General features: G+C 45.1%; 1 protein-coding gene across 2 annotated transcripts in view; it reads left to right on the top strand.

Annotated features, from left to right (window-relative positions):
• slc2a9l2 (solute carrier family 2 member 9, like 2) overlaps positions 1 to 7,960 on the top strand; it is a 316,787-nt gene extending 308,827 nt beyond the window's left edge. For both annotated transcript variants that reach the window (XM_069926647.1, XM_069926646.1), the window contains one exon: positions 7,639 to 7,960. In XM_069926647.1, coding sequence (XP_069782748.1) covers positions 7,639 to 7,911 — 273 coding nt within the window. In that variant the 3' untranslated portion in view covers positions 7,912 to 7,960. The remainder of the gene's footprint in view (positions 1 to 7,638) is intronic.
• The last annotated feature ends 10,061 nt before the right edge of the window (positions 7,961 to 18,021 follow it).

The following is an 18,021-nucleotide window of genomic DNA, read 5'->3' as shown; positions in this document are numbered from 1 at the left end:
TGGTGAGATTAGCGTCGTAGTCCTGCTAGTCGTGGCTGCAGATGGTGATATTGTCAAGTATGGGAACGTTGTCGTCAGCTTATGCTCCTCTACCATCCGGTCCATTACAATCTGAAAAGCAGAGACACCGTAGTCACACTAAAAGTCACCCACAGGAAGTAGAATAGTTTTCTGTCAGCCTCGAATCTCATGTAGATTTGATTGCTCGGACGGAAGGGGAGTTGATGGTAAGCCGTCTTGAAGTCAATGGTCGAAAAAACTCTATATTGCGCGACCTTGTTGACCAAGTCGGCTATCCGGGGTAGCAGGTATGCGTCCAGCTGGGTGAAGCGGTTGATGGTTTGACTATAGTCGATCACCATCTGGGGCTTGCACACCCCTCTGACCACAAAGACCGCGCCCTCCAGGGTCCGATGCTAGGGGCTATGATTCCCTCCGCCAGGAGTTACTGTACCTCAGCCCGGATGAACTGCATATCCTCTGTGCTATAGTGCCTACTTCTGGTGGCGATCGGTTTGCAGTCCAAGGTGAGGTTCGCAAATAATGACGGAGGGGCCACCCATAAGGTGGTGAGACCACAGGACGGTGCCGGAGTCTGAGAGCTGGAGGTTGTGGATGGTCATCGGCAGTTGGGGGCCTCCGAACGCCATCGTCACACTCCTGAACTGATTTTGGAAGTCGATGCCCAGGTGGATCAGCATGCAGAGTTGGGGCATAATCAACAATACAAAGTCGTTATTACATTTCCCTCCCTTCCCCCCCCACCATTAGAGATGCTACACAATACCCCTGGATACGTTTTTTGGTCCTTTGCAGCCATCGATACTGACCTGGTCATCGACCTGACAGGAAGGGAGAATCTGCGTACCACATTGGGGTAGACAAAACTTTCAGTACTGCCGCTATCGAGATCGGGTGAGGGCTGGCTTGGTTCAGCGTTACAGATGCCAGGACAGGCATCTCTCCATTGTCGTCGTCAGTGGGGAGGCCCGCCCAAGATGATGACCTTCATATTGACCACGCTGCTCTCGTTGGAGAAGAAGGAGGAAGTGGAGTCGTGGCAGGTGAAAGTGACATCATCGGTGTGGTAGGCCGTGGCATAGAGTTTGGGAGCAGTAGCAGGTAAGATGGTGCCCCCTTACCACACACACAGTCGGTACCAGAAGCTCCTCTGGCAGGGGTCTGGACCTGCAGACTTTCTGGTAATGGCCCTTCTTCCTGCAGCCCGAGCATATAACTCCTCTCGTGGGGCAGAGGTGTCTCGCGTGCCTAGCCTGCCTGCATAAGTTGTATCTCGACGATGCAGATGGCGTTATTGCAGCCGCAGTTGGGTCGGTTACCCCCGACGCTGAGTCCCAGGATGGCAGCCCTCATGGCTGAAAGTACTGAAAGTACATGGGAGGCCCGTTTCTGCCCGCAATCGACACCGCGTGGTGCTGGGCTGAGTCTAAAGTCCTGATCAGACTGATCACCTTTTTTAGCGGGAATTGGTCCTCCTCGAGGAGTCGTTGTTGGATATAATCTGACCTCAATCTTAACACGCAGGCGTCTCAGATCAGATCTTCCATGCACTGGGTCAACTATATCGTGGCCGTGAGGTTCCCCAGACAGTCTTTTCCCAGTGTGACCAAGGATCGGACGAACTCTTCAGTGGACTCACCAAGCTGTTTTTGGGACGCCAGCAGATAACAGAAGTAGAACTCGTTCACCTTTGGCTTTACAGCGCCCAGAGCTCAGCCATCACCTCAACATAAATCGCGCTGCTTTGGATGGCCAGGAAGGCCCTCTGGCCAACTCGTACCTGTAGGATCTTCAACTTCTTTTCGTTGGAGTCGACCACTTCAGCAGCAGCATCGGGGAAATTATTAAAACAGTTCACCCACTGTTCAAAGAGTACCAATACATCCAGGACTTGGGGGTCTACCTCTAGCCTTTTGGGGCGCAGCAATTTCTCCATTACCGGAGACCTTCAAATTCTTGTATAATAAATTGTTGGGCGCTACCAGTTGCCCCAATAGTCACAGAGACAAAGACTGAGGGGAATGATAGGCTTTATTATACAAGAGACTGCTGGCCTGGGTCAAGGCTCGGGAAAATAAGGAGAGGGAGAGGGGACTCGACCTTTATGGCCTGGGTCACATGGGAGGAGACCAGGGAGGAGTCAAGGTGAGGATGTCATCAGGAGGGCAGGCCAGCCTTAACACACCCACAATATCACTACAGGGGCAGTTTGAAAATCACTGATCGAGTCCATGCTGAACTATTTGATCCACATTGTCCCATTGACCTGCACCTGAGCCATAACCATCTACAACACTTCCAATCAATGTACCTATCCAATCTTTTCTCTATTCTTAAATGTAGAGCTAGAACCTTCTGTTGGCAAATCGTTCTGCCTGTCACACAAATTCTGAGTGAAGAAGTCCCCCCTAGTGTTTACTTAAACATTTAATCTTTCACCCTTAACCCATTTCCTCTCATTCTTTCCTCACCCAACCTGAGTGGAAAAATCCTGTTTGCATTTACCCTCTCTGACCTGACCCAAAACCTTTGAGCTCATTTAGTGATGCAAGGATGTAAAGAATAAGATAAATGACATTTTTAAGTTGTTGATTGATGTAATGTTTTTAATTATTTGTAAGAGCCTTACCCTTGGTTATCTCAACAATATTCTAAATGTAATTTGCTTCTCATGGTTTTCAAGTGTTCCTGAACATTGGGGATATTACTGTCTTTGAATCAATCCTCATTCTCAGCACCTCTTTCCTCCTTTCCTCGGCTCCCAAATAATTCAGTTGCTCACTTTATTCAAGACATAGATAATTTATTTTTTTTTCAAAGATGGGGAAACAAGGGATGTGGAATTCTTGCAGGAAGGTAATACTGAGGAAGGATCAGCAGAGATCCACTCCTCTTGGATCTTGCAGGTGTTCCAAATGATTTCATCCCATCTCCTCTGTTCTCATGCCTTTGCTTTGGGTTAGACCTGGCCCTAACTGAGTTGAAGATGGGCTTATTGTGGTGGTACTTAGCCTGCCCACCCTGCTGCAAGATGGGTTCTGTCTGAACTTTCCAGTCATTTCCTGTAAAACGTTTTCCGAGAAGTTCTCAGAAGAGGCACGTTCAGAGCTTCTCGCATGTCCTGGTTATATTCTTTGAGCCCTCTACTCACTCAGGGTCTTGCCACTCAGTTCCAGCCCAGACTCAGGATATTAAGGTCATGGGTTTGATCTATTGGAAATCCTGTTGGAGAGATGGATTGATATTTTCTTTTCAAAACAGTGATAAATCATTTGTAAAATTAGGACTACTGGTAACTATTGATAGCAGAGGGAACCAAGAGAATTTATTACTCTTTGACCTAGAGCATGTCACATTTGGAAAGGAACAAGTTAGTGCTAAATAATTGGGTTACATAGGCCATAGAAAATTACAGCATTGAAAGCAGGCTCATCGGCCCTTCTAATCTGTGCCAAACTATTATTCTGCCTTTTCATGGACACTTTCTCAATCTAGTCCCATTGGCCTGCAACCAGTTCATATCCCTCCATATCTCTCTCATCCATGTAGCTGTACAAATATTTCTTCACTGTAAAAATTGAGCCCGCATACACCACTTCAGCTGGCAGCTCTTTCCACACTCCCACCGCTCTCTGTAGGAAGAATTTCCCCTAATGTTCCCCCTAAACTTCTCCACTTTCACCTTAACCCATGTCCTCTGATTTGTATTTCACCTACCCTCAGCGGAAAAAGTCTACTTGCATTTACTCAGTCTACACCCTCATACTTTCATATACCTCAGTCAAATTTCCCCTCATTCTTCTCTGCTCCAGCAAATAAAGTCCTAACCTGTTTAACTGGTCCTTGAAGCACACCACTAGTCACAGGTCTCCAGTCAGAGAGGTAATCATCCACCAGCACACTCTGGCTTCTCCCATGAAGCCAATGTCAAATCCAGTTTAAGATTCAAGATTCTTTTATTGGCATGTAAGAACATATGATTGGACGAGATTTCCTTCTACCTGCTGTAAAGCAGACAGACACTTTTTGTGGTGCCCGATGCCCCTTACAGTAAGAGAGAAAGAGAAGCAAAAGAGAGTCTCTTCAGGGTCACTGAGTATCTGTGAATTCCCCTCCTGTGCTCCTGCCGCCTCTGCAGCAGCTGCACAGAGTCCTGTCCGATCCATCAGCAAGACGAGCTTCAGAATCCTTCAGAACCCAAGGCCATTTGGGAGCCCTTCTTTTCCTTAGCACCCTTGCAAATCCCGGTTCTGATACCTGGTCCCTGTGATAGTACAGAATATTATCACCAATGTATATTTGTATATATTTGCATATAGCGATAGTGATTGGCTGAGAGCTGTAGACACGCCTACTGGCAGGTCATAAAGGGCTGCTCCTAACCCTGCTCACGGTCCCCATGAGGAAGCCTGAGTGGGTCCTTCAGCTGCTGAGCCTCACTTTACCATGAATACCAGCAGAACCTTCCTGACTAACGTCCCATGAGGGTCCTTGTCAAATACCTTATTAAAAGTCCATGTAGACAATATCCACAGATTTTCTTTCATCATCCTTCCTGGTAACCACATTGAAAAACTCTATAAGAATGGTTGAACACGAACTACCTCACACAAATCCCAAATCAGTCCCTGACTATTCCAATATTTGTATATCCGATCTCTTAGGACACTTTTCAATCGCTTAACAATTACTTACTCATCTCACCTGTGGCTAAGGACATTTTAAACATTTCTGCCAGGGCCCCTGCAATTTCTACATTAGCCCTCAAGATGCAAGGGAATACCTTGTCAGGCCCTGGGGATTTATCCATCCTTATTTGCTTGAAGACAGCAAGCACTTCCTCTTCTTTAATCCATATCGGTTCAATGACCTCACTTCCTTAAAATCTGTGCCAGTTTCCTGAGTAAATATAGATTTAAAAAAAAACACATTTAAGATCTCCCCCATCTCTTCTGGTTCCATACAAAACCGACCATTCTGATCTTCAAGGGGACCAATTTTGTCCCTTACTATTCTTTGGCTCTTCATATACCTGTAGAAGCCATTAGGATTTTCCTGCACCTTGTCTGTCAGAGCAATCCCATGTCTTTTTTAGCCCTCCTTATTTGTTCCCTAAACCTGCTATATACCTCTCTTCTTAACCAGATCCATAGTATCCCTCAAAAACCAAGGTTCCCTGTGTCTGCTAATTTGTCTTTAATTCTTACAGGAACATACAAACATTGTACTCTCAAAATTTTGCCTTTGAAAGCCTTCCAATTACCGAACATATCCTTGTCAGAAAACAACCAAGCCCAATCCACAGTTTTTAGATCCTTTATTTCCTCTAATTGGCCTTTCTCCAGTAAGGAATCCCAAACTAAGGACCAGACATATCCTTATCCAGAATTATCTTGAAACTATTGGCATTATGATCACTAGACCCCACGTGTTAACCTACCCATACTTCTAATAGGAAATCCAGGATTGCTCTCTCTCTAGTTGGTATCTTGATATATTGATTTAGAAAACTTTCCTGAACATCTTTAACAAACTCTAAGCCATCTAGTTTTTTAACGGTATGGGAGACCCAGTCAATATGTGGAAATCATTTACATTCACAACTTTGTTTCCTACATCTGTCTGCTATTACCTTGCAGATTTTCTCCTCTAATACTTGCTGACTATTGGGCGGTCTATAATACAATCCCATGAGTGTGGTCATACCTTTCCTCAGTTCCACCCATATAGCCTCAGTAGATGAGCCCTCTGGTCTGTCCTGCCTGAGCACAGCTGTGATATTTTCCCTGACAAGCAATACCACTCCTCCCCCTTTCATTCCTGCCACTCTATCATGTCTGAAGCAACGGAACCCCTGGAACATTGAGCTCCCAGTCCTGCCCCTTTTGCAACCAAATTTCATTAATGGCCACAATGTCATTATTCCACGTGCCAATCCATGCTCTAAGCTCGTCTACAGTATTCCTTGCTTTGAAATAGCTGTACCATGAGAACATTTCCATCACATACAACACTTTGTTTTCAGTCTCTCTATGCAGTTTTATCATCATCTTTTCCCTCCTCCACTCCACACTCCACCCACTCCGCAGCAGCACTGGCAAACCTTCCCGCAAACCTGGAGTGATAACTTGAAATAATTCTGCAAAATTACTGCTGGGAATCAGGGAGGCATTCAGAATGATTTTATTTCTGAAGATTTTAAGTGATTATTTTTCACTCCTAGAAGATGATTTGGGATGTATGTCAGGCCAAAGGTCCTTTTTTAACTTCTTACCCCATATTACGAGTTTGCAATGTGCAACAATTTATCATGTTGTACCCTTGGTTCATTTATCACAACTCTTCTGTGTCTAATTTGATTAAATATGCACTTTTCATTTGCTAGCAGCAAGTAAGTATAATCTTTTACCTGTTTTGTTGCTTTTTTTAGTGTTTAATTCATCACTAATTTGAAAGAAATTTGCTATATTAACGTAATCCGATATAGTAATTTAACAAATTGTGACTTCATAAAACTCTTGTTTTGGATTTTTGAAGCCGTGCATATTAGAATGTGTGTCTACATATCCCCCCAGAACCATAGAACACAGCCAGACTCCCACCAGCCTCATTCCACACTCCCACCAGCCTCTGAGTGAAAAAGTTCCCCCTAAACCTTTACCCTTTCACCCTGAAGCTGTGTCCTCTCGTCTTTATCTCCCATAATTTGAGTAGAAAGAGCCAGTTTACTCTCTCTACACCTCTCATAAGCTTGTAAATCTCCATCAAATCTCCCCCCATTCTTCTACCCTTCAAGGAACAAAGTCCTAACCTGTTTAATTTTGCCCTGTAACTCAACTCGAGGACCAGACCTATCCTTATCCAGAATTAACTTGAAGCTAATGACATTAAGGTGAAACAGTACAGAAACAGGCAGATGCCCTGTGACTTTCTGTGCCATGGCTTTTCAGGTGCTCAGGTAAATTCTTCTTGACCATTATGAGAGTTCCTGCCTCCACAGGAGGCCTTTGGGCATTACATTTACTGAATAAGTCTGCCCTTCTACCAGCAGAACACATTAATGTACTCTATTTACAAATACCTCTGCTGCAATTTAGGCCAAAGACTTAACCACTGCTAGAGATAGAGGATGGCAAATGTAAAAATGTTTCTTTTTCACACTCTTGCAGTCTATGTAGCTGATACCACGGCCCAAGGGAAAGCAGATACTGGAAACCTAAAATATAAAAAAAAAGAAAGTGTTTGAACTCACACAGCAGATTAAGCAGTGCCCAAGGAAAGGAATATTTCAACTTGAAGATCCTTCATCAGAACAGGGAAAGAGCAAAAACAAGTTCATTTTAAATTTCAGTCAAGAGTGTGAGAGGGAGGGAGGGATAGCCCAAAAGGGATATCTCTAAACCTCTGAGGGTGAAAAACTCAAAAATGTTGGACACAGGAGAGTACTTCCTTAAGGCTGGAAGAGAAATGACCATGAATTTAGCAGTCCTAAAAACCAAACTGCAGATGTTGAAACCCTGAAATAAAAATGGAAAATGTTGGAAACTTTGGCTAAGATTTTAAAATGGAATAGTCACCTTCTGTTCATTTATTGGCTTTTTTTTTATATACACACAGGGTGGCCTGGGAGCATTCTGTTTCCTGCTGTTTGCTGCTGTGTGCATATTAGGATCTCTGTACCTCTGTGTTGTTTTACCGGAAACCAAGAACAAGACCTTTGCCGAAATCTATCAGTCATTTGCCAAAATCAACAAGGTACAAGAAGCCAGGCAGATGACAGAACAGAAAAATAAATTGGAGCACAACATTTTGATGACCACTTTAGGTAATGTAGTGAAAGACAAGGAAAAGCAGGACTCTGACGCTGTTGACATAATTAACAATCACTAAATCTGTCTGATTTACACACATTAAACTTTTGCCTTATATATAAAAAAAATGGCTGTGTGGAAAATTCTCAGCTGAACAGGCTGCATCTCTGAGGAGAGGGCCTGTGTTAATTCTTCAGGTTGACAGTACAACTCTATAACTTATTACAGAGCTTTGAATCTCATAAGAATGTAGAACAGTGCAGCCCAGGAACAGGCCCTTTGGCCCGAATGTTTGGCTGATCATGGTGTCCAGTTTAAATTGAAACCTTACTGCCTGCATATGGTCTATATCCCTCTATTTCCTGCATATTTACGTGTCTATCTGGATGCCTTCTTCAACCCTGCCACTGTATCTGCTTCACCACTACTCCTGGCAGCTGCATCTACCACTTTCCCTAAATATCTCCTTTAAATTGAGGATGACTCCCCCCCCCCACCCCCGCCTTCACATTAAACATTTTTACTCTGAGATAAAAATTCTGACTCTCTACTCTATTAACGCCTCTCATCATTTTATAAACCTCTGTCAGGTCTCCCCATTAGCCTCTCCCCATAACTCGTACCTTCTAATCCAGGCAACATCCCGTGTATTCTTTCCAAAGCACAAAGCTGGTGAAACTCAGCAGGTCAAACAGTGTCCTCTATATAAAATGCATAACCAATGTTGCAGCATTGAGCCCTGTATGGAAAGATGTCGGCAAGCATTCGAAGAAAAGTGTGGGGAGGGGGGTTGTGGGGGGAGGCGTGGCTGGAAAGTCAGAGGGAAAAAGGGAGTGGACAGGAGCAAGCAAGGTGTACAGAGAGGGAAGGGGTGGAGAGCTGACGGGGGGGAAGAAAGGAGGGGGAAGAGGGGAACAGGTTTGCAGAAACCAGAGAAGTTGAAGTTAATGCCACCCGGCTGGGAAGCCAGATTTATTCTCCGTCTGGGCCCTCTCCAGCTGGATGGCATTAACATCAACTTCTCCGGTTTCTGCTAACCTGGTCTCCTTTCCCCCTCGCTTTCCTTCCCCCATCAGCTCTCCAACCCCCTTCACTCTCTGTGCACCCAGCCATTCCTCCTCCCCTTGCTCACTGCTGTCCTTTCCTTCCCTTCTCCCCCTATTATCTCCCACCTTCGCGACTACCCCTCCCCTCTTGCCCTTTTATTCGGACGCTAGCCGACATCTTTCCATATCTTGATGAAGGGCTCAAGCCCGAAACGTCAGTTTGTAGCGTTCTGAACATGGAAACATGGACCAGCCCTCAAAATAGCCGATGAACGTGGCGACCACACGGGCCTGGGGGGTGACACCGGCCATTGTCCCAGGTGACCTGGTAGGAATGCCAGCCAATCCCAGGACGGCACTCCAATGATGCAGGACCCTGATGTCAGTGCCTGGGGCCCATATAAGTGTGATGGCCAGTGCAATAAACCAGTCTCGTTTTGGCCTGCATGCCATTCTTTTCCATGCCCACGTAGCGCAAACAGTACATTGGTGAACCTGACAGGTCCAACTGGCAGTTGGACCCGAAAATGATGGATCAAGCGGAGCCAGCGACCATCCACGCGGTATCTTTCAGGCTTTAAATGTTTTGTCACAGCCACACTTTTGGTTCGTGCAGGCTGAGTCTCAGTTCCAGCTTTGCCACATTACCACTGACGACACCTGCTACTTCTACATGGTGAGCGGCCTTGATCAGGACACAGTGGCAAGGCCGTGGATTTCCTACAGGAACCTCCAGAGCAAATACATGGCCCTCAAAGAGTTGTTAACCCACATTTTCAGGCTTTCCTGGTACAAACATGCCACCCGATTGCTGGACATGGATGAGATGCTCGCTCTAACCGAAGGCCACAAGCCTTACCTGCTCTTTGAGCAGATATTTCTGGAGCAGCTGCCAGAGGACATTTGAATCTTGCTCACGGAAAAGGACTTCAGCCACCCTCAGAGAGTCACAGCCCAGGCGGACATGCTCTGGAGAGCGAAGAAAGACACCAGCACCATCATAGACCACATCAGTAAGCACCACAAACAGCCCCCGATGAGATCAAGGCCAGCAGAAAGGCAAGTGAACACCTCCAGTCAGCTATGCTTCTACCACCAGCAATGGGGTGAGGAGGCCCGTGGATGCTGCCTACCCAGTGGGTTTCTGGAAAACGCCCTGGCCAACCGTCATCGATGGCTGCGGCGGTTGCCCCACGTGATAGTCTCCTCCACGTCTGAGACTCACTTTCAGGCAGGCATTTCCTGGTGGACACGTGCCAAGATAAGGATCCTACCCATTGCAGGCCTCAACACCTGTAATAGCAAGCAGGGCCCAGCACTGAGGGCAGCCAACAGCTCCTTCATCCGGACTTTTGGGATCAGCACCACCCCCCTTCATTTCGGCAACAGCTGCTTTACGTGAACCTTCACCCTCGTGGCAGTGGTGGAACCGCTCCTGGGGGACGACTTCCTTCGGGCCTACTGCTTGCTGGTTTACGTCAAAGGAAGGCACTTGGTACACAACCAAACCTTTCAGACTCTGCCTCTGGGGGAAGCCAAGCTACCCACCCTCCCCCCCAACCTGGACTCTATAACAGTCTCTGGTGGAGTTCCCCTTGATAGTGGCATCACAGTTCTCCTCAGCCAAGCCAAAGTATGGAGTAAGGCACCACATACTGACCAAGGACCCCCCCACTCTACACTAGGGCTCACCAACTCCCTCCCAAAAAACTCAGCCTGGTGAAGGAGGAGTTCAAAAAGATGGAGGACCTGGGTATTATGCTGCACTCCGACAGTCCCTGGGCCACCCCCCTCCACATGGTGCCCAAATCAGCAGGGGGTTGGAGACCATGCAGTGACTACTGCCACCTCAAGGAGGCCACTACGCCCGACAAATACCCCGTGCACCACATCCAAGATTTTGCCGCCAACCTGCACGGGGAACAGGAGTTCTCCAAGGTGAACCTCATCCAGGTGTATCACTAAATATTAGTTCATCTCCACGACCTCCCCGAGTCTGCAATCATAACCTCCTTTGGATTCTTTGAATTTCTCCTAATGCCCTTCAGTCTAAAGACCGCGGCATAAAATTTCCAGCGGCTGATAGACGCAGTGGGCTGGGACCTCCCATTTGCATTCATCTATACAGTTGATATCCTCATCGCCAGCCACAGCCGCAAGAGGGACATCGCCACCTGAGACAATTATGCACCCGGTTAAGTGAGTTCCAGCTGACCATCAATCCCACTAAGTGCCAGTTCGGTTGAACACCATCAACTTCCTGGGGCACAGGATTAATAGACATAGGGCTACACCCTTCACCAAGAAGACTGAGGTGGTCCAGCATTTCACTAAGCCACGCATGGTAAAAGGGCTGCAGGAATTTGCCGGTATGATAAACTTTTACCACAGATTCATACCAGCAGTGGCCCACATCATGCATCCCCCTTCGCACTAATGGCAGACAAGTCACAGGACATTACCTGGGACGATGACTCTTCAAGGGGATTCCAGAACACCAAAGATGCACTGGCCAAAGCCACCCTCCTGGTACACCTCAGACAAAGACACCTACTGCCCTGACAGTCAATGCCTTCAGCACATTGAGAGCCAGTGGCAACCCCTGGTCTTTTTCATCAGGCACCTTCAGCCCCCAGAACTCAAATACAGAGTGCTATTGGTGCTGTATCTGGTGGTAAGACATTTCCATTACTTTTTGGAAAGTCAGCAATACAAGGTCTTCACCAATCACAAGCCGCTGGCCTTCATCTTCTACAAGGTATCTGACTCGTAGTCGGCCCCACAACAGAGACATTTGTCCTATGCGTCCGAGTTTACCACAGACATTCAGCACGTTGTGGGGAAAAACAATTTGGTAGCCAACTCTCTGTCGCACCCCATGATCGAATCGGTACACGCCTTGTGCCAGGGAGTCAACTATGTGGTCCTCGCCAAAGAGCAGCAGCAGGACCCTGAGATCTCTGCGTATCGGTCATCCATCTCCGGCCTCAGGGTGGAGGTCATCCCTGCTGGTCCAGGAAACCTGATGTTGCTGTGCATCATCTCTACCGGCAGCCTCCGCCCCATCGTCCCAGCCACATGGAGGCACCAGATTTTCAACACCATCCACAACCTGGCACATCCCGCAATCCAAGCCATGGTCAAGATGGTGGTTTGCAAGTTTATCTGGCACAGCCTTCGTAAACAAGTCAGCCAGTAGGCCAAATCCTGCATGAATTGCCAGTCCTCCAAAGTGCATGGCTACATGAGACCACCCACGCAGTCCTTTGAACCAGCATGGCGCAGGATCAGCCACCGCCCACGCAGACCTTTGAACCAGCATGGCGCAGGTTCAGCCACTTACATATTGTCACAGTGAGGCCGTTAGCAGTTTCCCATGGGGAGAAATGCCTCTTGACCATGGTCGACTGCTCCATGAGGTAGCCTGAGGCAGTGTTGCTGGCTGATACCACAGCAGAAACCTGCACCAGGGCATTAATCGACACATGGGTCTCCAGATTTGGGGTCCCAGAGCACCTAACCTCAGACAGGAGGGCACAATTTATCTCTGGGCTCTGGGAAGCATTGGCTAACTTCCTGGGGACACAGCTCCACCACACCACGGTGTATCACCCTCAGGCCACTGGGTTGGTGGAGCGGTTTCACAGGAACCTCAAGGATCCCAAGTGGAAAATGGTTACATGATAGGTTGGAACAATATGGTAAAATATCAGGTTATAAAATTAATTTGGAAAAAAAAATAGAGATCATGCCATTAGCAGATGAGGATTATACCTCTTTTAAACATATTGTTAAATTTAAATGGTCGGATCAAATTAAATATTTATGTATTAAAATAGATAGTAATTTTAGTCATTTGTATGAATTAAATTATTTACGGTTGTTTTATAAAATTAAAAATTATTTGAATTGATGGAAAGATTTACCGATTACATTACTAGGTAGAGTTAATTATATTAAGATGAATATTTTTTCCAAGGATTCAATATCTTTTCCAATCTATTCCTTATAATATTCCTCAAAAATTCTTTAAGGATTTGAATTCTATTTTAAGGAAGTTTCTATGGAAAGATAAGATGGTAAGGATATCTTTACAAAAATTAACTTGGAAATAAGAATGAGGGGGTTTACAGCTTCTGAATGTTCAAAATTATTACAAAGTGGCACAATTAAAGTTTACTAATAGAATGTTTGATTTGGAAAAGTCATTGGTATGGGCAAACATTGAATTATCTCAAATTGGTGAGAAGAAGATGGATCAATTTATTTATAAATGGAATTCTAAATGGTCACATAATTATAGTTCACCTATTTTGATACACTGAATGGAATTTTTTGTTATTATCAAATTAAAGCTTTATTATTGGATAATTTTGGGCATACTTTATGGTTACCAAGACCATCTAAATTTGCAATTTTACTTACCTATGGTGGGAAGAAGGGATTTATATCTGAAATGTATCATTATTACAATATAAAATGCCCAAGTTAGATTTGCATAAATCTAGGTTAAAATGGGAAAAAGATGCATTGGCTGTAGCCAGAAAGTGTCAAGCAATTACTTGGAGAAATGAGACTGATTTGACTAAATATAGGTGGCATATGGAATTGAGATCTCATATTCCATTGGAAAAAAAATAACATATAATTTATGTGATAACTATTCTTTTTATCATAAAACTTGGAGCCCCTATTTGGATTATTTGGGTTTAAAATTGTGAATTCTCCAGCCACATAGTGGTGGTGTTACTCTAATCCATGGTAATGAATCAATCAATGATATTATTCTGGTTTACATCTTCCTTTTTCTTTCCTTTTTGGGGGATAAATTAGCTGGTATTGGGAGAGGGGGATGAGTGGGTGAGTGGGAGGGGTTACATGGGAGGAGGGTGGGTTGTAGGGGGAATTGTTTGTTTAATATATATAAAACCATGTGTTTTTGGATTATATGTATTAATTGTTTTTTAATGTATGTATCATGGTTTTTAATAAATAAAATATTTTTAAAAAAGGGTCCCAACTGGGTGGATGAACTGCCTTGGGTCCTGCTTGGGATTCGCATGGCACTGAAGGAGGACTTCAGTGCCTCGGCGGAGGAGATGGTCTAGAGCACATCCTTAATCATTCCAGGGGAGTTCTTGGCCCCTAATAAACACCCTGAAGATCCTGCGGCAATCCTTGAGAGCTTGCAGCAAAAATTGGGGTTCCTGGTCCTGCGGCCAACCCGCAACACACGGCCAACCCAAACATAACATCCCCAGGGACTTAAAGACTTGTCAGTATGTATTTATGAGAAGAGGCACACACTAGCCACCCCTACAATGATCTACGAGGGGCCCTACAGGGCCATCAGGGACAACGGCTCTACCTTTGTCCTTGACATTGGCAGTAAGAAGGAGACTTTACCATTGACCGCCTTAAACTTGCATAACTGGATGGTAATGGACTCGTCCCTTGTGATGCAGCAGCAGACCGCCCAAGTCAATGGATAATGGTCAGATTGCCAGTTCTGGGGGTGGTTCGTGTAGCGGCCCGTGCACGGAGAAGCAGACTGGCCCACAAAATAGCTGACAAATGCAGCGACTGTGGAGACCTGGAGAGTGACACTGGCCATCATCCCAGATAATCTCTGCACGACAGAAAGATGAGGAACTCTGACGGGAGCGCTGGCCAATCCCAGTCCAGCATTCCAATGATGCGGGGTCCTGGCGTCAGTGCCTGGGGCCCATATAAATACAATAAATCAATCTCGTTTCTCAAGGCTTTGGTGTGCGTGTTGTTCTTCACCACGCTTGCGTATAGAAACGCTACAGGTTATGTATTTTTACCTTTGCTATATAAAGGACACTGCTGAGTTTCTCAAACACTGTGTTTTTACTTCAACCACGATGTCTGCAGACTTTCATGTTTTACTACACTTTCCAAAGCCTCCATATCCTTCCTGTAATTGTGCAACCAGAACTGCACACAATATTCCAAGGGCGACCTAACCAAAGTTTTATATAACTGCCACACAACTTCCTTACTTCTATGCTGAGTGGCCCACCCAATGAAATCAAGCATGCCAAACACCTGCCCTCCCATCCTATCATCTTGCATGGTGACTTTCAAGAAGTTGTGGAACTAAACCCCTAGATTCCTCTGCTCATCAATGCATCCTGTTCCATTTATAAGAATATACATTCTTAAAGGGGAAAGTATACCATTTGGAACAGTTTGCTTGAAAGCAGACTGTTATTGTCTGGGCACTCACAAAGACTTTCAAGTTCAAAGAATTAATGAAGGCATCTTTTTCACTATAATTATGTGTGAAAGGAAAGTGTCTGTATCCATGAAACTCCTCTTTGTAACAAATAAATTAATCTACTGATTCCAAAATAAACATGACAATTGTTGAAGCACATTGCCTCTAGAGATTTATTTTTTGCCTGCATTTCAATACTTTGCTTGTTATCCATTGTTAGCTCTTGAATTTGCTTAAAATTTGGGATACCATGAATAATTTTCCTTGGATAGGATTAGATTATTATGGGATGATGGCTCTCACTTCCAGAACTTCCCAACATCCAGAGAGAAGTGTGGATTCAAAAAAGTTTTAGAAATTGAAATCTGCAATATAAACAGCAAATTCAAGAAATGCTCAGCAGGTTAGACCATATCTGTGGGAAGAGAAACAGATTTATCTTTTCAGTTTGAAGATGTTTCGTCAGAACTAAGGAAGAAAAAGGAGCTTGATACATCGCAGCAAAGGTGTGTGGCAAAATGAGCATTTTTTTTTGTACTTTAGCTTCATGGACTCCTTTAATTCATCTATCTATTCAACAATATGCTTAGAAGTAATCTTTATATCAGATTTCAGATTTGTTGTCAGAATACATCACATACAACCCTCAGATTCTTTTTCCTGCGGGTCAGGCAGAATTACTACTTATTGGTAGTACAAATAAAAAACTGAACACAATGTACTCATGTAAGCAAACATCTGCCCTCCCATCCTATCATCTTGCATGGTGACTTTCAAGAATTTGTGGAACTAAACCCCTAGATTCCTCTGCTCATCAATGCATCCTGTTCCATTTATAAGAATATACATTCTTAAAGGGGAAAGTATACCATTTGGAACAGTTTGCTTGAAAGCAGACAATCGAGTACAAAAGTAAGAATTCTTAAATGGGTCCCTGGTTGAGTTTGTTGTTGAGTGGTCCGATGGTGGAGGGATAGTAGCTGTTCCTGAACCTGGTGGTCTGAGTCTTGTAGCACCAATACCTCTTTCCAGATGGCAGCAGCAAGAACAGTGCGTGTGCTGGGTGGTGTGGATCCTTGATGATTGCCGCTGCTCTCCGACGGCAGCATTCCCTGTGGGTGTTCTCGATGATGGGGAGGGTTTTGCCTGTGATGTCCTGGGTTGTGTCCATTTCCTTTTGCAGGGCTTTCCGCTCAGTGTTATTACTGCCCCAATAACAGATGGTGATGCAGACGGTCAGCACACTTTCTGTAGAAATTTGCCAGAGATTTATCTTTGCTACACTCTTTGACCTGCTGAGTTTCTCCAGCACGGTGCTTTTACTTCAATCACAGTGTCTGCAGCCTCTAGACGAACCTGATCCTCTCTCACCATACTGCTTTTGTATTCTAAGTTGCCTGAGGTCTCTCTTCCCCAGATCGGTTTTTCCAGCAAAACTACAGTATGATGTGAACCATGGACAAGTTGGAAGAGCCATTGCTGCAATTTCAGTAACTATAATAAAAATGAGTTTGTTATATATAAACATTATACAATGTACATATGCACTAAAATTCTTACTTGATGCAGCTAACAGGAACATGAAAAAACTACACTAGTTATCTAATTGAATTAAATTTAAAAAGACAATGAATACATAAGATGGACAATAAATATTCACAGTAAGCCTAGAGCATAAAAAGTGACTCATAGTCATGCAGTCCACAATTAGTTTAACAAGGGGAGGTTCAAGTGTCTGATAGCTGGCAGTCATATCCACCCTGTGATAGAAGCAGCCAGTGTTCTATCCACTGTGCACTTGTAGAAGTTTGATAGAGTATCTGGCAACATGTCTTTCTTCATGGTTGCCTTGATGTGCAGGCTCCAGGAGAGGTCTGTGTGGTGCGCTGTTAGACAGAAGCAAACACACAAAACTGAAGAGACTGTACCACAGGCTTTAATCAACAAAGACATCCACAGAGCAGGGCTGGCTGTACTGCTGTAAACTCTGAGTGAGGCCTCAGAGGGCCGGCTCAGGCTTATTATCCCGGAGGGTGATTGATACCCGACTGGGTGGGGCTTGATCCCTTCAGGCCGGATGATTGACAGCCCGCCAAGTGTTGTCCTGTCCCCCATACTCTTATGCAGAGGTTGCCCCCTGCAGTAGGCCAGTGGTGTACCACCACAGTCTGAAATATGAACTCCCAGGAAGGTTCTGACTCTCCCACTCCATAGAAACATAGAAGATAGACCCTTCGAGCCTGCTCCACCATTCAACGAGATCATGACTGATCTTAAAGTTCAGTACCCCGTCCCCGCCTTCTGAAGAAATAGATCTAATTCCCTCTTAAATATATTTAATGAACCTGCCTCTACTGCCCTCTGTGGCAATGAATTCCACAGATTCACCACCCTCTGGGTAAAGAAATTCCTCCTCATCTCGGTCCTAAATGGTTTGCCTATTATCCTCAAACCATGGCCCCGGGTTCTGAATTTTCCCATCATTGGAAACATCCCATCTGCATCCATTCTGTCCAGTCCTGCCAGAATTTTATAGGTCTCTATGAGATCCCCTCTCAATCTTCTAAACTCCAGCGAGTACAATCCCAATTTGCGCAATCTTTCCTCATGAGTCATTCCTGCCATTCCAGGTATCAGCCTGGTGAATCGCCTCTGCACTCCCTCCATTGCAAGAACATCCTTCCTTAGATAAGGTGACCAAAACTGCACACAATACTCCAGGTGCAGTCTCACCAAGGCCCTCTACAGCTGCAGTAAGGTATCCTTGTTCCTATACTCAAACCCTCTTGATATGAAGGCCAACATATCATTTGCCTTTTTAACCGCCTGCTGTACCTGCATGCTCGCCTTCAGAGACTGGTGCACAAGAACCCCTAGGTCTCTCTGCACTTCCCCATCT

This window comes from Narcine bancroftii, chromosome 3 (assembly GCF_036971445.1).
Source record: "Narcine bancroftii isolate sNarBan1 chromosome 3, sNarBan1.hap1, whole genome shotgun sequence".
In the NCBI taxonomy this organism is placed as follows: domain Eukaryota; kingdom Metazoa; phylum Chordata; class Chondrichthyes; order Torpediniformes; family Narcinidae; genus Narcine; species Narcine bancroftii.
The sequence above is the reverse complement of the archived record's forward strand: the minus strand, read 5'-3'. Positions and strand labels throughout refer to the sequence as shown.